This window comes from Schistocerca gregaria, chromosome 8 (assembly GCF_023897955.1).
Source record: "Schistocerca gregaria isolate iqSchGreg1 chromosome 8, iqSchGreg1.2, whole genome shotgun sequence".
In the NCBI taxonomy this organism is placed as follows: Eukaryota; Metazoa; Arthropoda; class Insecta; order Orthoptera; family Acrididae; genus Schistocerca; species Schistocerca gregaria.
The window spans coordinates 209,169,824-209,192,649 of NC_064927.1; the positions used below are offsets into that span (position 1 = coordinate 209,169,824).

Below are 22,826 nucleotides of genomic sequence, written 5' to 3' on the forward strand. Positions count from 1 at the left end.
GAACCAATGAGTAACTTCAATCCAGCGATTGCGTTTTATTCAGTTATTTCAAATAGCCAAGGTGCTTTCGAAATAATAAATGAGGCATGAGCAATACGTTACTCTCAGGTGGAGACGGCAGAGGCGTACTACCGTAGATTAATGCAAAAGATGGAAAAGATTCGAAGATGAGTAGCGGCAGTGTGTTTGGTCACTGTGCGAGCCACCGAAATGATCAATGAGGCGACACCAGAAAGACTTTCACCAAAGACGGCATTTCTTCACAATATACAGGGGATACGCAAAGCAATGTGAACGCCTGTACTTACTTAGGAATCGTTTATTGATAAGGGCTTGCATCCCCATTTGCCCGTAATACAACTGCTATTCTTCTTGGAATACTGGCATGTAATGACTATATAGTTTCTATTTCAATGTTATGCCATTCTTGGATCAGAATCTCTTCAAACTTCTGTAGTGACGAGGGAGGGGGAATTTTGCTCCGGAGTCTGCGCTACAATACCCATGAGGGTTCGATAATGTTCAAGTCCGGGACTGTGCTGGCCAGGGAGACGCTGCATGCTCCTCATACCACGATTCTACTGTCCTGCTGTGTGAATGGGTGCATTATCGTCCTGAAGTATGGCATCATTGTTGGGGAACAACATTTGAATCATGGGGTGCACCTGATCGCCTAAAATGTTTACATAATCGTTGGCTGTATCACGGTTTCTAGTAGTAATGATGGGACCAGCCATGATATGGCTGCCCACACCATCACACTTCCACTTCCATGCTTAACCGCTGGAATCATGCAATCAGGATTGTAGGCTTCTTTTGGCATTGGCCAGGCATAAACCCGGCCCGATGTTGGAAATAACGAAATCGTTGACTCGTCGGACCGTATGACGTGTTTCCACTGGTCAGCCGCCCAGGATTTATGCTCCTGACACTATGTTTTACGCTTTTTGCGTTGGTTGACCTCACTAATGGCTTTATGCAGTTCTCGGCAGACAGTGTCGATAGATACGGGGTCTCGAATATGGCTATTGAGCTCTGCAGTCACTTTAGCCGCCATAGTTTTGTGTTGTTTTGACAAAATTCTCTCAGCGTATGACGAGCTCTATCATTTAGTTTTAATTTGCGCCCACTATTATGTTTATACGATGATGTCTTCAAATGTTTTGTGAAGGCTGTCGCAACTGTTGAAATAGTTGTTCTTGTAACATTCAGTAAATTGACTGTCTTGGTTACTGATGCTCCAGCTAATCGGGCCCTCACAATCTGCCCTCTCTGGAACTCTGTTAGGTCTTTCATTGCACATCGACCTCGGCCTCTGAATGCGAATACGAAGTGTTATAAGACCCCAACGACCCCCTGAAAGTCAATTAAGACAGAGTATCATAATATGAAGTAGGGAGGAGTTATCTTGGCAAATACGACATCTTTGCCGATAAGCTAAGACCAAGAAGTTTTGGTAACAACAACATTATACATCACTGAGAGTTTTTGTTATGAAAAGAGGAGGAAGAGACCTCAGATTTAATTAGTGGACAAATATCCAAGTAATAATTGCAATTAATATCTTCAAAGCTAAGTCCAAGTTGATGTTAGTCAGAGAGAACTTTTATGTGGAAGAGAGTTGTATGTGCAACGAAGAAATCCAATGCGCCTACAATACTCTTTCACAGAAGTCGCTTGCTGGCTCTCGTCCTGTAAAGACGTGCGAGAACAATTCTTGTCTTAGTTATTGAGAGTACGGAACGCGACGAGATTGTTTTGCGTTCAGAAGTGTTTCTTGCGTGACGTGATTCACGAACTTCGGAAACTGATTTCCAAAGCAGAGACAGGAACTGATAGACACGTTTAACCGTGCAGAACGGGTTAATTGAACTTTATTGACGAAACTAATGAATATTGGACTTGACTTTCAAATAGTTGGAACTAAAAGAAGAGTGGATAGTATATCAAAGGACTACACTCAATTAGTCTCGAGTAGGACATAATTACACGACTTCACGAAGATAATACGATTACGCTGAAGAGTCAAGTTGTCGTAATTGTCAAGAACCTTAACTTTAATAGAACTGACTTTACCATGGACTACATTATTAAGTGATTTAATCAATGACAGTTAAGCGACGACTGTTCAGCGGGGACAATTTAATCTGAATACCAAAGTACCTACTTCATTAATTGAAAAGAGAGCTTTTGAATTTTTTTTTTAACATTACGGCGTAGGTTCACTCAGACGTGATCAAGAGTATCTGTGGATCTCGCTTCATACAAGTTCAACAACTCCATAGCAACGAGCCAACAACGTACGAGAAGACTGATAATGTTTCCTCGCAATAGGTGGTGTGTACGATGCGGATGAGATAAGATTTAACGATTACTGCATATCCAGGCAATGAATAATTCAATCTTAAATCAGAAGAAGCATCCACCGTACGATCTCGCATTTCTGTCTCACGTTCACCAACAGGGACCTACGTCATCGGGCATCGTGTCTCAACTCCACTGCGAGAGCTGTGGCAGTAGCAGCCCTACGGCGTCGACAATATCAGCACGCGGATGGAGTACGGGGACGCCACAACTGTTACAACCTCTCGATATACTACAGTATCATCCGCAAAAAGCCTCAGTGAACTTACGATGTTATCCACAAGGTCATTTATGTATATTGTGAATAGCAACGGTCCTACGACACTCCCCTGTGGCACACCTGAAATCACTCTTACTTCGGAAGATTTCTCTCCACTGAGAATGACGTACTGCGTTCTGTTATCTAGGAACTCTTCGATCCAATCACACAGTTGGTCTGATAGTCCATATGCTCTTACTTTGCTCATTAAACGACTATGGGGAACTGTCTAGAACTCCTTGCGGAAGTCAAGAAACACATCTACCTGGGAACCAGTGTCTATAGCCCTCTCAGTCTCGTGGACGAATAGTGCGAGCTGGGTTTCACACGATCGTCTTTTTCGAAACCCATGCTGATTCCTACAGAGTAGATTTCTAGTCACCAGAAAAGTCATTATACTCGAACGTCATACGTGTTCCAAAATTCTACAACTGATCGACGTTAGAGATATAGGTCTATAATTCTGCACATCTGTTCGACTTCCCTTCTTGAAAACGGGGATGACCTGTGCCCTTTTCCAATCCTTTGGAGCGCTACGCTCTTCTAGAGACCCACGGTGCACCGCTGCAAGAAGGGGGGCAAGTTCCTTCGCGTACTCTGTGTAAAATCGAACTAGTATCCCATCAGGTCCAGCGGTCTTTCCTCTTCTGAGCGATTTTAATTGTTTTTCTATCCCTCTGTCATCTATTTCGATATCTACCATTTTGTCATCTGTGCGGCAATCTAGAGAAGGAACTACATTGCAGTCTTCCTCTGTGAAACAGCTTTGGAAAAAGACATTTAGTATTTCGGCCTTTAGTCTGTCATCCTCTGTTTCAGCGCCATTGTGGTCACAGAGTGTCTGGACACTTTGGTTTGATCCACCTACCGCTTTGACATAAGACCAAAATCTCTTAGGATTTTCTGCCAAGTCAATACATAGAACTTTACTTTCGAATTCACTGAACGCCTCTCGCATAGCCCTCCTCACACTACATTTCGCTTCGCGTAATTTTTGTTTGTCTGCAAGGCTTTGGCTATGTTTATGTTTGCTGTGAAGTTCCCTTTGCTTCCGTATCAGTTTTCTAACTCGGTTGTTGTACCACGGTGGCTCTTTTCCATCTATTACGATCTTGCTTGGCACACACTCATCTAATGCATATTTGTACGATGGTTTTGAACTTTGTCCACTGATCCTCAACACTATCTGTACTTGAGACAAAACTATTGTGTTGAGCCGTCAAGTGCTCTGAAATCTGCTTTTTGTCACTTTTGCTAAACAGAAAAATCTTCCTACCTTTTTTAATATTTCTATTTACGACTGAAATCATCGATGTAGTAACCGCTTTATGATCGCTAATCCCCTGTTCTACGTTAACTGTTTCAAATAGTTCGGGTCTGTTTGCCACCAGAAGGTCTATTATATTAGCGCCGATAGCGAAGGTCGACAAATTTGCACCCCAGAACTCCGCAGAATCGTCTGAGCCTCTGGTTTAAGTCTACCACTCGGCTCCAAGCCAGAGGACCGCGATCGGTTCTGGGAACGATACTACAAATAGTTAGCTCAGATTCCACCCTGCGAGCGAGGCTTCCCGCCTTCACCAACTCCGCCAGCCGCCTATATGAACTGAGGATGACCTCTGAACCCAGACGGCAGGAGTCATTGGTGCCGACATGAGCAACAATTTGCAGTCGGGTGCACCCAGTGCTCACTATCGTCGCCGGCAGGGCCTCCTCCACATCTCGGATGAGACCCCCCGGCAAGCAGACAGAGTGAACAGTGGCCTTCTTCCCTGACCTTTCCGCTATTTCCCTAAGGGGCTCCATCACCCGCCTAACGTTGGAACTCCCAATCACTAATAAACCCCTCCCCCCGTGTGCCTGCTCGGACCTTGCTGAAGGAGCGGCCAGATGTCCACTTACAGGCACAGCGGGCGATGCCACGGCCAGCCTCCACATTTACCCTCCGCTTCGTGCGCCGCTGAACCCGTCACTCCCCTTGGGGAGAGGGTGGCCCAACCGCGCCCGGTATCCGCGAAGGTGTCTCGACAGCAGGGACCGTGGGCGAAGCATCGAACACCTGGGGTGTGCCATGCGATACCCGACTCCCCACTGCTGCTACACTCCGAGGCAGCATCCTGAAGACGGCTTACCGCGGCCATCCACACGTCAGCTGCTCGCGAACAGTGGCCAGCTCCTCCTGCGTCCGTACTCAGCAGTCACAAAACCTATCCATCCTAAGAAATCAATTTACTGTAGAGAGTTAATCAACTTTTAACTGTTGTTGTTGTTGTCTTCAGTCCTGAGACTGGTTTGATGCAGCTCTCCATGCTACTCTATCCTGTGCAAGCTTCTTCATCTCCCAGTACCTACTGCAACCTACACCCTTCTGAATCTGCTTAGTGTATTCATTTCTTGGTCTCCCTCTACGATTTTTACCCTCCACGCTGCCCTCCAATGCTAAATTTGTGATCCCTTGATGCCTCAAAACATGTCCGACTAGCCGATCCCTTCTTCTAGTCAAGTTGTGCCACAAACTTCTCTTCTCCCCAATCCTATTCAATACCTCCTCATTCGTTACGTGATCTATCCACTTATCTTCAGCATTCTTCTGTAGCACCACATTTCGAAAGCTTCTATTCTCTTCTTGTCCAAACTAGTTATCGTCCATGTTTCACTTCCATACATGGCTACACTCCAAACAAATACTTTCAGAAACGACTTCCTGATACATAAATCTATATTCGATGTTAACAAATTTCTTTTCTTCAGAAACGCTTTCCTGGCCATTGCCAGTCTACATTTTATATCCTCTCTACTTCGACCATCATCAGTTATTTTACTTCCTAAATAGAAAAACTCCTTTACTACTTTAAGTGTCTCATTTCCTAATCTAATTGCTCAGCATCATCCGATTTAATTTGACTACATTCCATTATCCTCGTTTTGCTTTTGTTGATGTTCATCTTATATCCTCCTTTCAAGACGCTGTCCATTCCGTTCAACTGCTCTTCCAAGTCTTTTGGCGTCTCTGACAGAATTACAATGTCATCGGCGAACCTCAAAGTTTTTACTTCTTCTCCATGAATTTTAATACCTATTCCAAATTTTTCTTTTGTTTCCTTTACTGCTTGCTCAATATACACATTGAATAACATCGGGGAGAGGCTACAACCCTGTCTCACTCCTTTCCCAACCATTGCTTCCCTTTCATGCCCCTCGACTCTTATAACTGCCAACTGGTTTCTGTACAAATTGTAAATAGCCTTTCGGTCCCTGTAATTTACCCCTGCCACCTTCAGAATTTGAAAGAGAGTATTCCAGTAAACATTGTCAAAAGCTTTCTCTAAGTATACAAAAGCTAGAAACGTAGGTTTGCCTTTTCTTAATCTTTCTTTTAAGATAAGTCGTAAGGTCAGTATTGTCTCACGTGTTCCAACATTTCTACGGAATCCAAACTGATCCTCCCCGAGGTCCGCATCTACCAGTTCTTCCATTCGTCTGTAAAGAATTCGCGTTAGTATTTTGCAGCTGTGACTTATTAAACTGATAGTTGGGTAATTTCCACATCTGTCAGCACCTGCCTTCTTTGGGATTGGAATTATTATATTCTTCTTGAAGTCTGAGGGTATTTCGCCTGTCTCATACATCTTGCTTACCAGCTGGTAGAGTTTTGTCAGGACTGGCTCTCCCAAGGCCGTCAGTAGTTCTAATGGAATGTTGTCTACTCCGGGCACCTTGTTTCGACTCAAGTCTTTCAGTGCTCTGTCAAACTCTTCACGCAGTATGTTATCTCCCATATCATCATCATCTACATCCTTTTCCATTTCCCTTGTATAAACCTTCTATATACTCTTTCCACCTTTCTGCCTTCCCTTCTTTGCTTAGAACTGGGTTGCCATCTGAGCTCTTGATATTCATACACGTGGTTCTCTTCTCTCCAAAGGTCTCTCTAATTTTCCTGTAGACAGTATCTATCTTACCCCTAGTGAGATAAGCTTCTACATGCTTACATTTGTCCTCTAGCCATCCCTGCTTAGCCATTTTGCGCTTACTGTCGATCTCATTTTTGAGACGTTTGCATTCCTTTTTGCCTGCTTCATTTACTGCATTTTTATATTTTCTCCTTTCATCAATTAAATTCAATATTTCTTCTATTACCCAAGGATTTCTAGCAGCCATCGTCTTTTTACGTACTTGATCCTCTGCTGCCTTCACTACTTCATCCCTCAGAGCTACCCATTCTTCTTCTACTGTGTTTCTTTCCCCCATTCCTGTCAATTGTTCCCTTATTCTCTCCTTGAAACTCTGTACAACCTCTGGTTCTTTCAGCTTATCCAGATCCCATGTCCTTAAATTCCCACCTTTTTGCAGTTTCTTCAATTTTAATCTGCATTTCATAACCAATGGATTGTGGTCAGAGTCCACATCTGCCCTGGAAATGTCTTACAATTTAAAACCTAGTTCCTAAATCTCTGTCTTACCATTATATCATCTGTCTGATACCTTTTAGTATCTCCAGGATTTTTCCATGTATACAACCTTCTTTTATGATTCTTGAACCAAGTGTTAGCTATGATTAAGTTATGCTCTGTGCAAAATTCTACCAGACGGCTTCCTGTTTCATTTCTTAGCCCCAATCCATAATCACCTGCTATGTTTCCTTCTCACCCTTTTCCTACTGACGAATTCCAGTCACCTATGACTATTAAATTTTCGTCTCCCTTCACTACCTGAATAATTTCTTTTATCTCATCATACATTTCATCAATTTCTTCATCATCTGCAGAGCTAGTTGGCATATAAACTTGTACTACTGTAGTAGGCATGAGCTTTGTGTCTATCTTGGCCACAATAAGGCGTTTACTATGCTGTTTGTAGTAGCTTACCCGCACTCCTATTTTTTATTCATTATTAAACCTACTCCTGCATTACCCCTATTTGATTTTGTATTTATAACACTGTATTCACCTGACCAAAAGTCTTGTTCCTCCTGCCACCGAACTTCACTAATTTCCACTATATCTAACCTATCCATTCCCCTTTTTAAATTTTCTAACCTACCTGCCCGATTAAGGGATCTGACATTCCACGCTCCGATCTGTAGAACGCCAGTTTTCTTTCTACTGATAACGACGTCCTCCTGAGTAGTCCCCGCCCGGAGATCTGAATGGGGGACTATTTTACCTCCGGAATATTTAACCCAAGAGGACGCCATCATCATTTAATCATACAGTAAAGCTGCATGTCCTCGGGAAAAATTACGGCTGTAGTTTCCCCTTGCTTTCAGCCGTTCGCAGTACCACCACAGCAAGGCCGTTTTGGTTAATGTTGCAAGGCCAGATCAGTCAATCATCCAGACTTTTGCCCCTGCAACTACTGAAAAGGCTGCTGCCCCTCTTCAGGAACCACATGTTTGTCTGGCCTCTCAACAGATACCCCTCCGTTGTGGTTGCACCTACGGTACGGCCATCTGTATCGCTGAGGCACGCAAGCCTCCCCATCAACGGCAAGGTCCATGGTTCATGGGGGGGAACTTTTAACTAGACTGCTAATTCACTAAGGGCAGCTGATAGCTGACTAAATTGTGGTTACTAGACACTTGTTGTTGAAAACAATGAAAATAAGCACTACCTGTCTCTGGACAGTATTCAAATAAACACTAGCACTACTGGCACTAGAGCTGACTAAAGGAACGCTCTCTGACTGTATTCAAAGCAAGCACTATTACGAGCACTCGAAAATTAAAGCTTCCTAAAAGCAAAAACACACGGAAGAAGTGACAAGTAAGAAAAATACAGTTAATACTTAAATTAACGTAGCTCGCTACACAGCTGATGTGAAGCAGACGGCAGTTACGACGACACTCGATACATATCGACACAAGTTCGCCGTCTTCGTGACTTTGACGTCATGTTTTCGGTTGCTGCAGCTGCAGTATTCAAACAGGTGTATTGTAGTTGCATGGTGGATGTGTATCTAGAGCATGGGCGTCCGCAGGGCGCGGGTGGGGGAGACGCAAGAGGCGGCTCTTGATTATCCCCCCCCCCCCCCCCCCCCCCGAAGGAGTACAGAGTTTTTATTCAGCACTGAATTCTCATATCCTTCTGAAAGCAATTTCCGTGATTTTGCGAAAACTCGCGTTTGTCTAGCTATGTGCATGATCGCAGTGAGGTAATGTTATAGCAATTACCATCTTCTCCTTAGATCATTTGCACCAGACATTCGATTATGAACACTGGCTTCACTCGTTTGGAAGACGACTTGCTTTACATAACAATGAACACGCTGCTGTACCGCGGATCAAAAGAAAGCGGAAAAAAAGCCGCTCTTGCGTGCTACACCTACTTTCTTTATAGCCTTCTTCAAAGTACTGTTGTTAAGTTGGCTATGAGGCGTTTCCGAAGTGTTGTCGAATCTATTTCTGCGTCACAGTCTTCTTACCATACTCAGCAATAGCTACAGGCAACGATTCCTGGAGCATTGTTTCGTTTCACAGAATGCCATCTGCGGTACCGTGAGAGCTCTGCATTATAACTTTCGAGGACGATCAGTCAAAGGCTTTATGACTGGTTATTTTTGTTTATAAACAACAGTATTCTCACTTCTGACTATTTCCTACTTCAGAGTTTCGACACTCAGTATCAATAAATATTATTGAAATATTAATGAAAGTAACTTTTCTATATATTTTGCCGCTTTATTTCCCACTTTATTGATAATTTTGTTGGAAACATGTCAAATAAAACCAAAAAGTGTATAATTTTCGATCGCCAACTTAAAAAATATCACATCCGTAATCATTTTAGTAATACAATTAACGGTTTACTTCGAGGGTAATCATGGGCTACGCTTACCTTTTAAGTATCAAAGTAATACATCTATAACAAATATTGAGTGGATAACCTTCAGTTCTCTGGAATATAATAAACTTCACAAGTAATCTGTATCAACAATGCCAATTTTAGGTTCTTGCCCCTCCCCCACCCCCTCCATCTGGAAAAACTTCTGCGGAAGCCTAAGTGTAGTATTACTTAATACAGCATTTAGCGATAAATAACGCCATCAGGGGTCACGTACAATTCCGACTTCCCAAAGAGTTAGGATACGTAACTTATGACACGGGACACGTAGGAAGATTTTTAGTATATTGTTTGAACGTAATTTACTTTCTAGCCATTGAGTCGTATTAAAACTGAACTGATACTAATTCATATTCAGAAAATCAAGATACATTCACATGGAAACGAACCACTTTCTGGATATGGGGTCTCGATAAAAAAAAAAATGTAAAATTGAACATTTCTGGTTAAGAGGGAGGACATTGTAGTATGGCGTGCACACTTGAGAAAGATGCGAAGAAATCCGTCGTGTACACTGATGAAACATGGGTGCATACACACTACACTGTCAGTAAATGTCGGTAGCATAGTGACGTACCATGTGCGCGGAAAAATTAACCTTTCCCAACTTAAAAGATATAAAGAATACGGCTGCAATACAGAGCATTACGAAAGACGACTGGAAGACGGCGTTTGATAAGCTGCAAACTATTATGGACGAATACTGGCACAGAGACGCATAGATGGAAGAAACTGGACAAATGAAATGATCATATGGCATTGTTGCCCGGCAGGTCCCATTCGGGTTCGGCCGCCAAGTCGGCGCTGCGTTGGGCGACTTGCGCGCATGAGGAGGCTGTGAACAACACACAGTCCACGAGCGGAGAAAAGCTCCAACCCGACCGGGAATCGAACCCGGGCCCAGTGCATGGGAGGCAAGCGCGTTACCACCCATCTAAGCAGGCGGACATGGACAGCGCTATTGCGAGCGTAATTATTCAACTTGGTCCAAACAGTGACAGTGAAAATTCGTCGCGTGGTTCTGAGGATATATCGGACAGGGCAGAGACAGCTGCTTCGTACGTCGGGAACAGCTCTATTGAGTCAGCAGAAGGTAGAATTGTGAGCCCAAGAGATAGGTCTTTTCTTTTGGAATCTTTGTATACGTGATTTTAATTATTTTTATTGGCCCATGATAATATTTAAACGTTTGATTAAAAAACAAATCTAGATTAACCTTTTTCCATTGGATGTCCAATGCGGTCAAAAATGTATTTTTCACTACAAGATTTAATAATATAGTGACCAAAGTCATTTCGATAAAGATTTCAAAAATGAAAGAAAAATGTTACCACCTGGCAAAATAGGAACCCACAACCTCTTGTACAGTAACCAAACGCGTTCTCCGAAACTTTTATTTTTCGACCATTACTTACAAACGATGGTCCACTAGCGTGAGTCGCTTCAGGATGTGATACCTCAGATCCTAATCTACACCGTAGTGTATAAAGTTTGTAAAGTCGATCCTCCCTGACAGTTAGGACTTCTATTTTGCTAGTTATTAGATCGTACACCAAAATTTCAATTAATTTTAATTTTTTACTGTTTCTTGTAGAATAAAATAGTAACAACGAATGCATTTTCATCTTCCACAAGTTGTTGTTGTCTACAGTCCTGAGACTGGTTTGATGCAGCTCTCCATTCTACTCTATCCTGTGCAAGCTTCATCTCCCAGTACCTACTGCAACCTACATCCTTCTGAATCTGTTTAGCGTATTCATCCCTTGGCCTCCCTCTCTACGAAGTTATTAGATCCAAAAACAACAGTTTTAATTTCGCAAGATTGTCTGTAGAAGAAAGTGTTAATAGGAAATTCATTACACCTTCAATTCACTTCAGTTATTAGACCGTAACGCAACATTTTTTTTTCCTTTGCTATGATTTTCTGTAGAAGAATATATTAAAAGCTAATGTACCGCTGTCTCCCTAAATGCACGCACAGCTGCATTGCTCGAGCCTAAAACAACAGTTTTATATTATTATTGTTCATTCCTATTGTTTTTCTGAACAATAATGTATTAACAGAGTGTACATTTGTTTTATTTGCTGCACTTGTACGAAGTACAGATCACGAACTGTGTTACATTTACAATGAACGCAGTTATAACGTTCGTGCCTCATCCGAAACAACCAATAGCAGCACACGTCAACGGTTCCAACCGCGCCCTCCTAAAACGTCAATGGTAAACGAACGAGTAATAGTTTGCTTCAAAGCGTAATGTAACTTGCGAAGGAAAAGATGTAGATACGGACAAACAGGGGACGTATCGATGTATAAAGACTAATGGAAGCCATCTTTCACCGAGACTGTACGAAGCCTGCCACGACAGAACGAGAAATTATGACAACAGCGAGCCGAAAGCATCAAATAGCTGCCAGCGAATGACTCACGTGCCGGTACGCGACCTGCGAGCGTTGCTTTACGTGAGGCCGCAGGAACGAGTCGATCTTGCGGAACCAGACGACGGTCGGTACGTAACGTTCGCCACGATGCGCGCACGTTTTGATTTTCTTAAGCTCCTGCAAGTAGGACGAACGCAGGTTGTTAATCTTGTACTTTGCGTCGGAGACACCGAATTCCGGTATGCCCATTGCGGCAACGATGGCCTCGAGCGCTGTCAGACGGGACGGCTTGTCGTTGTAGACGTCGAGCTCTGTGTTCCAGAGGCACTCGTGCCTGCAGTAGAGGTTGACGAAGCGCATCACCGTGTCGTCGCTCCATCGCGTGCACGTTGCCATCGCTGCGGCGCGGGTTACTAGAAACTACTGGCCGATGACTGTGCGGCTCGCGTCCGAACTTGGCCGGAGCCACCCGAGCGCCGGCAGCGACATCCGTGGCGGCTCTGACGTGGCCACCGAGCTCGGACGGGTTCGGCCAGCGAACCGATGTCGATCGGCTACTGCCGCGCCGTGCGCTACTCGAGTCACGTACGAGAGGTAGCGTTCGCGAGACCAGAGCAACACCGACTCAAAGGAAGGCCTCGGCGCTTGTTCGTGACGTCACGTCAGCTAGGCACGGCGAACGCCAGGTCTGTTTCAGGCATACTCATAATGGTGGTGTCTCCCTCTCTGACACAGGAAAATGTGAACCTATTGGCGGTAGTTGACCAACACACATTGTTCTGAGAGATTTCTGTAATCAATTGATTGTGCAATTCATTGCACTTCTTAACAAATAGTGTACTCCTGAACTTATTTCCACCTGTTTTAAGGATTGACATACGAAAACAACTTCATGGTCCAGTAGCAACAGAATTGTAATTTGTACAGGGTAGCAAGAACCTGTGAACATGTTGGTGCTCTTCTTTAGGTATCTTGGTTGACTATGGGGTGAGGAGCAGTGAATGTTAATGAAATATCTTGCGATTGTGCACGTTGTGGGAGGGGGTAAGGGACAGAAGAAGAGGCAAAAGAGAGATACTTGTTTTATCAAATAAACTTTTTTATCTTATAAAGTTTCTCCTTTCAGTTGCAAGAGGGGAATATTTATCTTTTCTAATGTGCATGTTTAAAAAAGTTTAAGCTCAGCAGTATTTTCGATGTATGACGCTATTTTGTTTCCTGTTTAGAATTCCTTTCGTTGAAAACGACTGTAATCTAATGACTGGCAACAGTTGGACATTTACACATGTAAATTAATTCACATTTCCAGTGACGGTGTTAAACGAAAATAAATAAATAAATAAAATGGTTCAAATGGCTCTGGGCACTATGGGACTTAACTTCTGAGGTAATCAGTCCCCTAGAACTTAGAACTACTTAAACCTAACTAACGTAAGGACATCACACAACACCCAATCATCACGAGGCAGAGAAAATTCCTGACCCCGCCGGGAATCGAACCCGGAATAAATAAAAGAAACGAATTCATTGTAAGAGGGTTGGCTTAAGTTTCGATAACAAAATGCATCAAGTAAATATAGTTACTTGAATGTAAAATTTCCGAAGCTTGCAATGGGGCAAAGCATCTTCTCATTTTGATCTACGTTTGTTTCGACAGGGTTCAGTAATACAGAACTATGATCTTCATTTGTAGCTTTACGATAGTAAGAAAATATTTCATCTAAATAAAACTGCAGAATCCAAAACAATACCAAACATTTTGTTAAAAAATAAGAGATTTATAGTGATAAGCACGCCCAGGCGTTTCTGCCAGCAACAGACCTGGCGTTCGCCGTGCCTAGCTGACGTGACGTCACCAACAAGCGCCAAGGCCTTCCTTTGAGTCTGTGTTGACCAGAGCCGTGAAGACGACTTAAAATTCCGCCTGCTTTTGGGTGCCTATTTCCGTCCAGGCGCGGTGCGAAATGTTGGACCGTGTGCTCTGCTCATTTCGACTGAGGAGCAGGCTGCGTCTAGTCTGATCCATAGCAGATAATAAGGAAGAGAAAGATTAAGGTTAATCGTCTGAACGTGAACGAGGTCACTGGAGACTAAGCAGAAGTTCGGTGGAACGAAACCAGCCATGCCCTACTTGCACGTTTAACAAGATCTGGAAAATAGGGGATGCTCAGGAAAATTGAATTTCCTGGAAAGTCAGGAAAATCTTACGGAAATTCTGAAAAATATGGAGAATTCTAGATGACTGCGGGAATCTGAACTATTCATTGGCGGATAGGCAATCATCACTGAGATTCTGCTACAGAATCGGTTGTGGAGTCACTTACTGAAAAAGCAACGAAAAATGCTGAAGCGCATTGAATTATTGTAATGTATGTCACTCGATCGTCGCTACCTCTGAGATACCTCCGACCTCGGCAACCTTCGTTTTTGTTCGTCTGTTCTCGTAGTCCGTTTGCCACTGCACTATTGTGAGTAAATGCGCGCGTGAGACTATGTCACGTAGCTGTGTTTTTGGCATTTCCACAAAAGCGAAATGCTGCCGAGATTTCTTCCGGGTTGTATGGCCGTGGTCCATGGAACTCTTCTGTCCCTGACGTTTCGTCCAAAGCTGCGTTGGACATCTTAGGAAGTGCTCCTGGTTGTGCTGAGTCTTGCTGACTGACGAGTCGGACGTCAAAGAACAGCCTAAATACCGTGGAAAGTGGTCGTGGTCTGGATTTCACGTGATAGCAGGGATAAACCTTGTCAAGGGTAAAATATAACTATCGATCACAGTACGTCAAAGATAAAAACTTCGATTCTGTAGTGCCACAGTCCATAAATATCACTGAGTTTCATAGCTTCTTCTTTTCTGTTAAAATTATCCGCACGTTTGTTTCTTTCGATGGCTGCTCTGTTGTATAGCCGTGGATAATAGTTCGTCATAGTTTCCGAAAATTTTACTACGTGGTCACCCGACTGAAGAGCATGTTCCGCCACAGCTGACTTGTCTGTTTTCCCTAGTCGGCAAAGACTGTTCCTACAACCGTGTATTCACACTTCTCTTTGTAATTCCAGTACACCACTGACAGACAGAGGGGGACGTTTATCCTTAACGGAACGAAGTGCTTGGCCCATTTTCTTAGTTGGTCTGAAAATCGGTCGAACGTTATGTTTCCTTAAAGTGAAATTTTGAATAAAAAATATTTGTTGAGATCTATACTTGGACTTGCGTATTTCGTCGATCAATCCTGAATATTCAGTTTTGAGTTCTTTCTTCTTATTTCATTACTTCGTCGAGTTTCTCACGCTGTCGTGCTCCAAGTTAATAATAACGATGGTGTGAAGAGGTCCCGGTTTCCAACATCGTGCGTTGTGCTATCAAAGCCTATAGCATACGAACTGTTAATGAAGTTGTAAATTAACTGTTCCTTCGTTTTCACTCGTTTGATGTTTAGTTAATGACTTAACCATAAATCTTTCCGTCACTATAGTCAGGAAACCTAAGCCGTAGGTACTTCTGCTTTGTTTCTGTAATGTCATTAATTTTGTCGGACTGAAAAGTCCTCCAGCAGAATTAGAGGCACGCACAACACTATTTTGACAAATGTAGTTCGCGAGATTTTGTTTGCCATTGTTACTGCTTGGTTATGAGCACCAATGAATAAATTGCCATTCATGATTACGGAATTGTGGCTGTTATACATTTTCTTCTGTACTGACTTTAGAAGAACTCAAACATGCGTGAATAATAAAATAATTCACATTACAAACCTAGAATGAGTTTTTTAACTTGTTCATAATTAAAACATTTTAATTTTACATCAGGTATTGTGTTACAAGGTATTAATATTCAAAATTATTCCTCGAACAACAAAAAGAAAATCATCGGTTTCGTCTATATTTCGTTTTCAATCCTAGCAGAACTTTGGTTAATGAGTGACGTGACTACTCAAAATAACTTCATTTGCAGTCATGAAAACTAGTACGGTAAAGCTGTCTACTACATATAATAATTGGTTTGAGGAAATTCGGAATTTACACTTGGTGAAACCGAGAAATGTCTGTTGATGAAACAATCACGGAAAATCTAAATTTCTTTGGCCGGACGGAGATTGAACCGCCGTCCTCCCGATTAAGGGCCCAGTATTTTGCAATTACGTCATCCAACTCGATTAAAAAAACAGGAGAGAGAGAGAATTCAAACCGTGTCTCTCACTCGATTCCATTTCGCTACTGATATTTATAACCCAATTTCGTTCACGTCGAACTGTGATATGGAAATTACGACTGTACATGACATATAAGGTGAATTAAAACAATATTTGGGTTTGTAACTAACAGATTACGGGCCTCAGTGATACAGACAGCCGCACCGTAGGTGTGACCACAACGGAGGGGTATCTATCTGTTGAGAGGCCAGACAAACGTGTGGTTCCTGAAGAGGGGCAGCAGCCTTTTCAGTAGTTTCAGGGGCAACAGTCTGGATGATTGACTGATCTGGCTTTGTAACACTAACCAAAACGGCCTTTCTGTGCTGGTACTGCGAACGACTGAAAGCAAGGGGAAACTACAGCCGTAATTTTTCCCGAGGACATGCAGCTTTACTGTATGATTAAATGATGATGGCGTCCTCTTGGGTAAAATATTCCGGAGGTAAAATAGTCCCCCATTCGGATCTCCTGGCGGGGACTACTCAAGAGGACGTCATTATCACGAGAAAGAAAACTGGTGTTCTGCGGATCGGAGCGTGGAATGTCAGATCGTTTCATCAGGCAGGTAGGTTAGAAAATTTAGAAAGGGAAATGGGTAGGTTAAAGTTAGATATAGAGAATTAGTGAAGTTAGTTGGCAGGAGGAACAAGACTTCTGGTCAGGCGAATACAAGGTTATAAATACAAAATCAAATAAGGGTAATGCAGGAGTAGGTTCAATAATGAATAAAAAAAATAGGAGTGCGGATGAGCTACTACAACGAGCATAGTGAACGCATTATTGTAGTTAAGACAGACACGAAGCCCATGCCTACCACAGTACTACAAGTTTATATGCCAACCAGCTCCGCAGACAACGAAGAGATTGATGAAATGTATGATGAGATAAAAGAAATTATTCAGATAATGAAGGGAGACGAAAATTTAATAGTCATGGGTGACTGGAATCCGATAGTAGGAAAAGGAAGAGAAGCAAAAGTAGTAGGTGCATATGGAACGGGGTTAAGGAATGAAAGAGGAAGCTGCCTAGTAGAATTTTGTACAGAGCATAACTTAATCATAGCTAAACAAGGAGGAAGCCTGGAGATCCTATAAAGTATCAAACAGATTGTATAAGGATAAGACAGAGATTCAGGTACCAGGTTTTAAACTGTAAGACATTTCCAGGGGCAGATGTGGACTCTGACCACAATCCATTGGTTATGAACTGTAGATTAAAATTGAAGAAACTGCAAAAAGATGGGAAGTTAAGAAAATCTGACCTGGATAAATTGAAACACCCAGAGGTTGTAGAGAGTTTCAGAGAGCACTGGGGAACGATTAACAAGAATGGGGGAAAGAAATACAATGGAAGAAGAATGGGCACCTTTGAGAGATGAAATAGTGGAGGCAGCAGAGGATCAAGTAGGTAAAAAGATGAGGGCAAGTAGAAATCCTTGGGTAACAGGAAGGATATTGAATTTAATTGCTGAAAGGAAATATAAAAATGCAGTAAATGAAGCAGGCAAAAAGGCATTCAAACGTCTCAAATAAGTTACAGTTGCAAAATACTAACACGAATACCTTACAGACGAATAGAAAAACAGGTAGTAGTTGACCTCGGGGAAGATCAGTTTGGATTCCATAAAAATGTTGGAACACACGAGGCAATACTGGCCCTACGACTTATCTTAGAATATAGATTAAGAAAGGGCAAACCTACGTTTCTAGCATTTGTAGACTTAGAGAATGCTTTTGACGATGTTGACTGAAATACTCTCTTTCAAATTCTGAAGGTGGCAGGGGTAAAATACAGCGAGCGAAATGCTATTTACAATTTATACAGAAACCCGATGTCAGTTACAAGAGTCGAAGGGCATGAAAGGAAAACAGTGGTTGGGAAGAGTGTGACACAGGGTGGTAGCCTACCCCTGATGTTATTCAATCTGTGTATTCAGCAAGCAGTAACGGAAACCATAGAAAAATGGAGTAGTAATTAAAATCCATGGAGAAGAAATAAAAACTTTGAAGTTTGCCGATGACACTGTAATTCTGTCAGAGACAACAAAGGACCTGGAAGAGCAGTGGAATGAAATGGACAGTGTCTTGAAAGGAGGATATAAGATGAATCTCAACAAAAGCGAGGATAATGGAACGTAGTCGAATTAAATCAAGTGATGATGAGGGAATTAGATTAGGAAATGAGACACTTAAAGTAGTAGACGAATTTTGCTATTTGGGTAGCAAAATAACTGATGATAGTCGAAGTAGAAATAAAATTTAGACTGGCAATAGTAAGGAAAGCGTTTATGAAAAAGAGAAATTTGTTAACATCGAGTATAGGTTAGAGTGCCAGAAAGTTTTTTTCTGGAAGTATTTGCATTGAGTGTAGGTATGTATGGAAGTCAAACATGGACGGTAAATAGTTTGGAGAAGAAGAGAATAGAAGCTTTCGAAATGTTGTGCTACAGAAGAATGCTGAAGATAAGATGGGTAGAACATGTAACTAATGATGACGTACTAAATAAAATTGGGGAGAAGACGAATTTGTGGCACAACTTGACTAGGACATGTTTTGCTTTTCGTGAGAAAAGGAGATTGCTTGGCACACAAACTTCCTTCAAACTACACGTCCTGCTACATCAAAATTGGTGAGTGGAGTTCAGCACCATACTATTGTACAATAACTGTAATTAAGAAATTATGAGAGGTTGTTACGTTTTGAATGAAAACTATAGAGAATGCATTTCCTTTCTGGTATTTTTAGTGAACTTTGTACACTTACAATTCTATCGACTGACAGCTGGTGACGACAATGAAGTTCACCTCCTTTACCAAAAACAAGATATTTCTATTCTTCACTTCCAGAAAATTTGTATACATAAATGTTTGGCAACTCTTACATTACTCAGTTTTATCACTAGAATAGCAATTTTCATTACGATGGACTAACAACACGTCCTCTTTCCACAAGATACAGATTAACAGGCCTCTTTTTTTTTTTTTAATAAATCAGTTTTTTTTTTTTTAGTCCATGCTCAAAGATTCACAACTACTATCGTTGCGGGGATTGCGCGCTAAAGAGTTTCATGCTGTCCAACTGCGCTTCACTTGGTATTTACATACATTACTGAGCTTCTCAGAATAAAATTAGGCCATGTGTGCGATGGAGCGTAAAACGTGATTCATCGAAAAGGCCACGTATCATCATTGGACGTCCATTTGCGGTGTTAGCGTGCAAATTCCAGCTTCCGATGCCGATGAACAGCAGTCAGCGTGGGTGCATGAATCAGGAGCCTGATGCAAAGTACTAGAGATGGGTGGTTCGCGAACAAACAGGTCCAAAGGAACAGTTCATCAAAATGATGAACGGATTCTAAGGAACGGTCCTTAATAGTTCACTTCGGTCGTGGCTTTCTACTTATAGTTCCCGGGAACGGTAAACGGTCGGCTCGTTCCCGCAACGGCACGTCGGCCGGTCTCGTTCCAGCCTCGGTCCCGTTCCCGTCTGCTTCGGTCTCGCTCGGCCGGACTCGTCCTTCTTCGCGTGGCCACTCGCAGTTCCACTGCGACTGCTCATGGTTTGTTCAGTATAGAGTTGTTCGTTTCTTTCGTTGTGCACGCCCATTCTACATCTGTTCCATACCTTTTTTGAACTCCGAACTTCTGGTCCTTTTCGTATTCTATTCACCGTCCATGGCCGATAATTAAAATGTATTTTATAATCACGTAAATTACATAAAATTACGTGGTATGTAATACATACATCTTTTCAGGTAACAAAATGGCATATCAGACTTCACTATTTCGATAAATAGCAGAAGAAATACTTGTAAAAATGCAAGATTTTTTTTATTACAAATGCAAAGAACGTCGGCACGGCACACACGAGTGGCCATTTTCCGTCTTTTTTTTTTTTAACCAAGTTAAAAGAGCATGTTCATTGTTATGGAAGGCAGACCGACTTACAACCAAATGAAGTCCGCGTTCCATAATCAAGCATCTGGTGTCACATTTTGTAAAGAGAATATGATAACTTGTACATCTACAATATTATTACAGTGTTCAGGGTGGCGCAGGAAAAATCGGCCCCGAGTACTGGACTGCTCATTGTCGCCTACCAATTGTCATCTGTTTCGAACTAGTTGTTTGCATTAGCTTATTTGTTATTTCTTCACTGCCTAATTATTACGTCTTTAGAGGGAGTTTCAAAAATGACCGGTATATTTGAAACGGCAATAAGAACTAAACGAGCAGCTATAGAAATACACCGTTTGTTGCAGTATGCTTGGGACAACAGTACATTTTCAGGCAGACAAACTTTCGAAATTACAGTAGTTACAATTTTCAACAACAGATGGCGCTGCAAGTGATGTGAAAGATATAGAAGACAACGCAGCCTGTGGGTGCGCCATTCTGTACGTCGTCTTTCTGCTGTAATCGTGTGCTGTTCACAACGTGCAAGTGTGCTGTGGACAACATGGTTTATTCCTTAGAACAGAGGATTTTTCTGGTGTTGGAATTCCACCGCCTAGAACACAGTGTTGTTGCAACAAGACGAAGTTTTCAACGGAGGTTTAATGTAACCAAAGGACCGAAAAGCGATACAATAAAGGATCTGTTTGAAAAATTTCAACGGACTGGGAACGTGACGGATGAACGTGCTGGAAAGGTAGGGCGACCGCGTACGGCAACCACAGAGGGCAACGCGCAGCTAGTGCAGCAGGTGATCCAACAGCGGCCTCGGGTTTCCGTTCGCCGTGTTGCAGCTGCGGTCCAAATGACGCCAACGTCCACGTATCGTCTCATGCGCCAGAGTTTACACCTCTATCCATACAAAATTCAAACGCGGCAACCCCTCAGCGCCGCTACCATTGCTGCACGAGAGACATTCGCTAACGATATAGTGCACAGGATTGATGACGGCGATATGCATGTGGGCAGCACTTGGTTTACTGACGAAGCTTATTTTTACCTGGACGGCTTCGTCAATAAACAGAACTGGCGCATATGGGGAACCGAAAAGCCCCATGTTGCAGTCCCATCGTCCCTGCATCCTCAAAAAGTACTGGTCTGGGCCGCCATTTCTTCCAAAGGAATCATTGGCCCATTTTTCAGATCCGAAACGATTACTCCATCACGCTATCTGGACATTCTTCGTGAATTTGTGGCGGTACAAACTGCCTTAGACGACACTGCGAACACCTCGTGGTTTATGCAAGATGGTGCCCGGCCACATTGCACGGCCGACGTCTTTAATTTCCTGTATGAATATTTCGATGATCGTGTGATTGCTTTGGGCTATCCGAAACATACAGGAGGCGGCGTGGATTGGCCTCCCTATTCGCCAGACATGAACCCCTGTGACTTCTTTCTGTGGGGACACTTGAAAGACCAGGTGTACCGCCAGAATCCAGAAACAATTGAACAGCTGAAGCAGTACATCTCATCTGCATGTGAAGCCATTCCGCCAGACACGTTGTCAAAGGTTTCGGGTAATTTCATTCAGAGACTACGCCATATTATTGCTACGCATGGTGGATATGTGGAAAATATCATACTATAGTGTTTCCCAGACTGCAGCGCCATCTGTTGTTGACAATTGTAACTACTGTAATTTCGAAAGTTTGTCTGCCTGAAAATGTACTGTTGTCCCAAGCACATTGCAACAAACGGTGTATTTCTATAGCTGCTCGTTTAGTTTGTATTGCCGTTTCAAATATACCGGTCATTTTTGAAACACCCTGTATGTATTCTGCTCGTAGGGGTCAACAATTCCTGCGTAATTGGCCAGCAGTCTGTACTCGTGGCCGGTTTTTCGTCAGCCACCTTATATTATTTCACTGCGATCAGCCACATAACGCTACAGTTGGCTAAACAAGAGGTTTTGCAAAATTACAAGTGTGTGAGAATTCTGTTATGAATAAAAATTCTATACTCCACGGCGGAGACAAGTTGCCCCTCTAGGTGCTTCCATCTTCAGTCACCTATGCTAATAATTTTCAATTTTTCATAAGAACCATATACCAAGCAAAAATGAACGGTGAACGAATAAAAATGAACGGTTTCCAGAGAACAGCGATCACCAGTGAACTAGTTCTCAAGGATGAACGAGTCTGCCCCTCTCTTACAGAGTACCACACGCAGCAATGTTCACTGCACTAGCGAAGTTTGTTAGAGGGTCCTCTTGAGAAACCGCCATCTGCTCGTCACTAGAGGAGTTTGCTATAATCTCACATGGGGAGCAGCTTACTAATATCCAAGTATCACGGCAAAACATAGATGGACAAGACCGAACAAATATTTACTAGTGGTTCAGTGACCATCCTTCTTTTCCGAAAATTAATTCACTTACGTCTCTTGCAACAGGGATAATCAGAAACTCAAAAACAATCACCGAGTCCTAGAAACTGGTACCAGAACAATACGAAATTATACTGGTTGTAATTTTGGTGACATAAAACAGTCTAAGAAGAATGTGGTGTTGTCTTTCGCTAGTATGGACAATACCGCGAAAGTTAACGGTGAAACAATGACTGTAGACCATCTGACAATTTTTTAAAGAACAGTCATCGCAAGAAGATGTTGCGAGGTTTATGGAATATTAATTATTTTTATTCCCTTTGGCTCTCTCTAAGGAAGAGGGAATGAGAAAAGGAAAGGAAAGAATTATTTTTCAATGCTCTTCTGGAGGGCAATTATGCACCTCATGATCTGAGAACGAGCACTAATGTAATAGGAGGCGGCTTTGGAATCAATACATAGCCTGTGTGCTCAAATGCGAGGGTAATCCCAAAAGTAAGGTTTC

At 42.5% G+C, this 22,826-nt stretch overlaps 1 protein-coding gene across 3 annotated transcripts in view; it reads right to left on the reverse strand.

Annotated features, from left to right (window-relative positions):
* Window positions 1-22,826, reverse strand: part of LOC126284806 (protein bric-a-brac 2-like) — a 437,302-nt gene that overhangs the window by 315,057 nt on the left and 99,419 nt on the right. The window contains exon 1 of one of the 3 annotated variants that reach the window (XM_049983971.1): window positions 11,896-12,254. The exons of the other annotated variants lie outside the window; for them this stretch is intronic. Coding sequence (XP_049839928.1) covers window positions 11,896-12,243 — 348 coding nt within the window. The 5' untranslated portion in view covers window positions 12,244-12,254. Of the gene's footprint in view, window positions 1-11,895; window positions 12,255-22,826 lie in introns of those variants that run through there. 3 annotated transcript variants of the gene reach the window in all.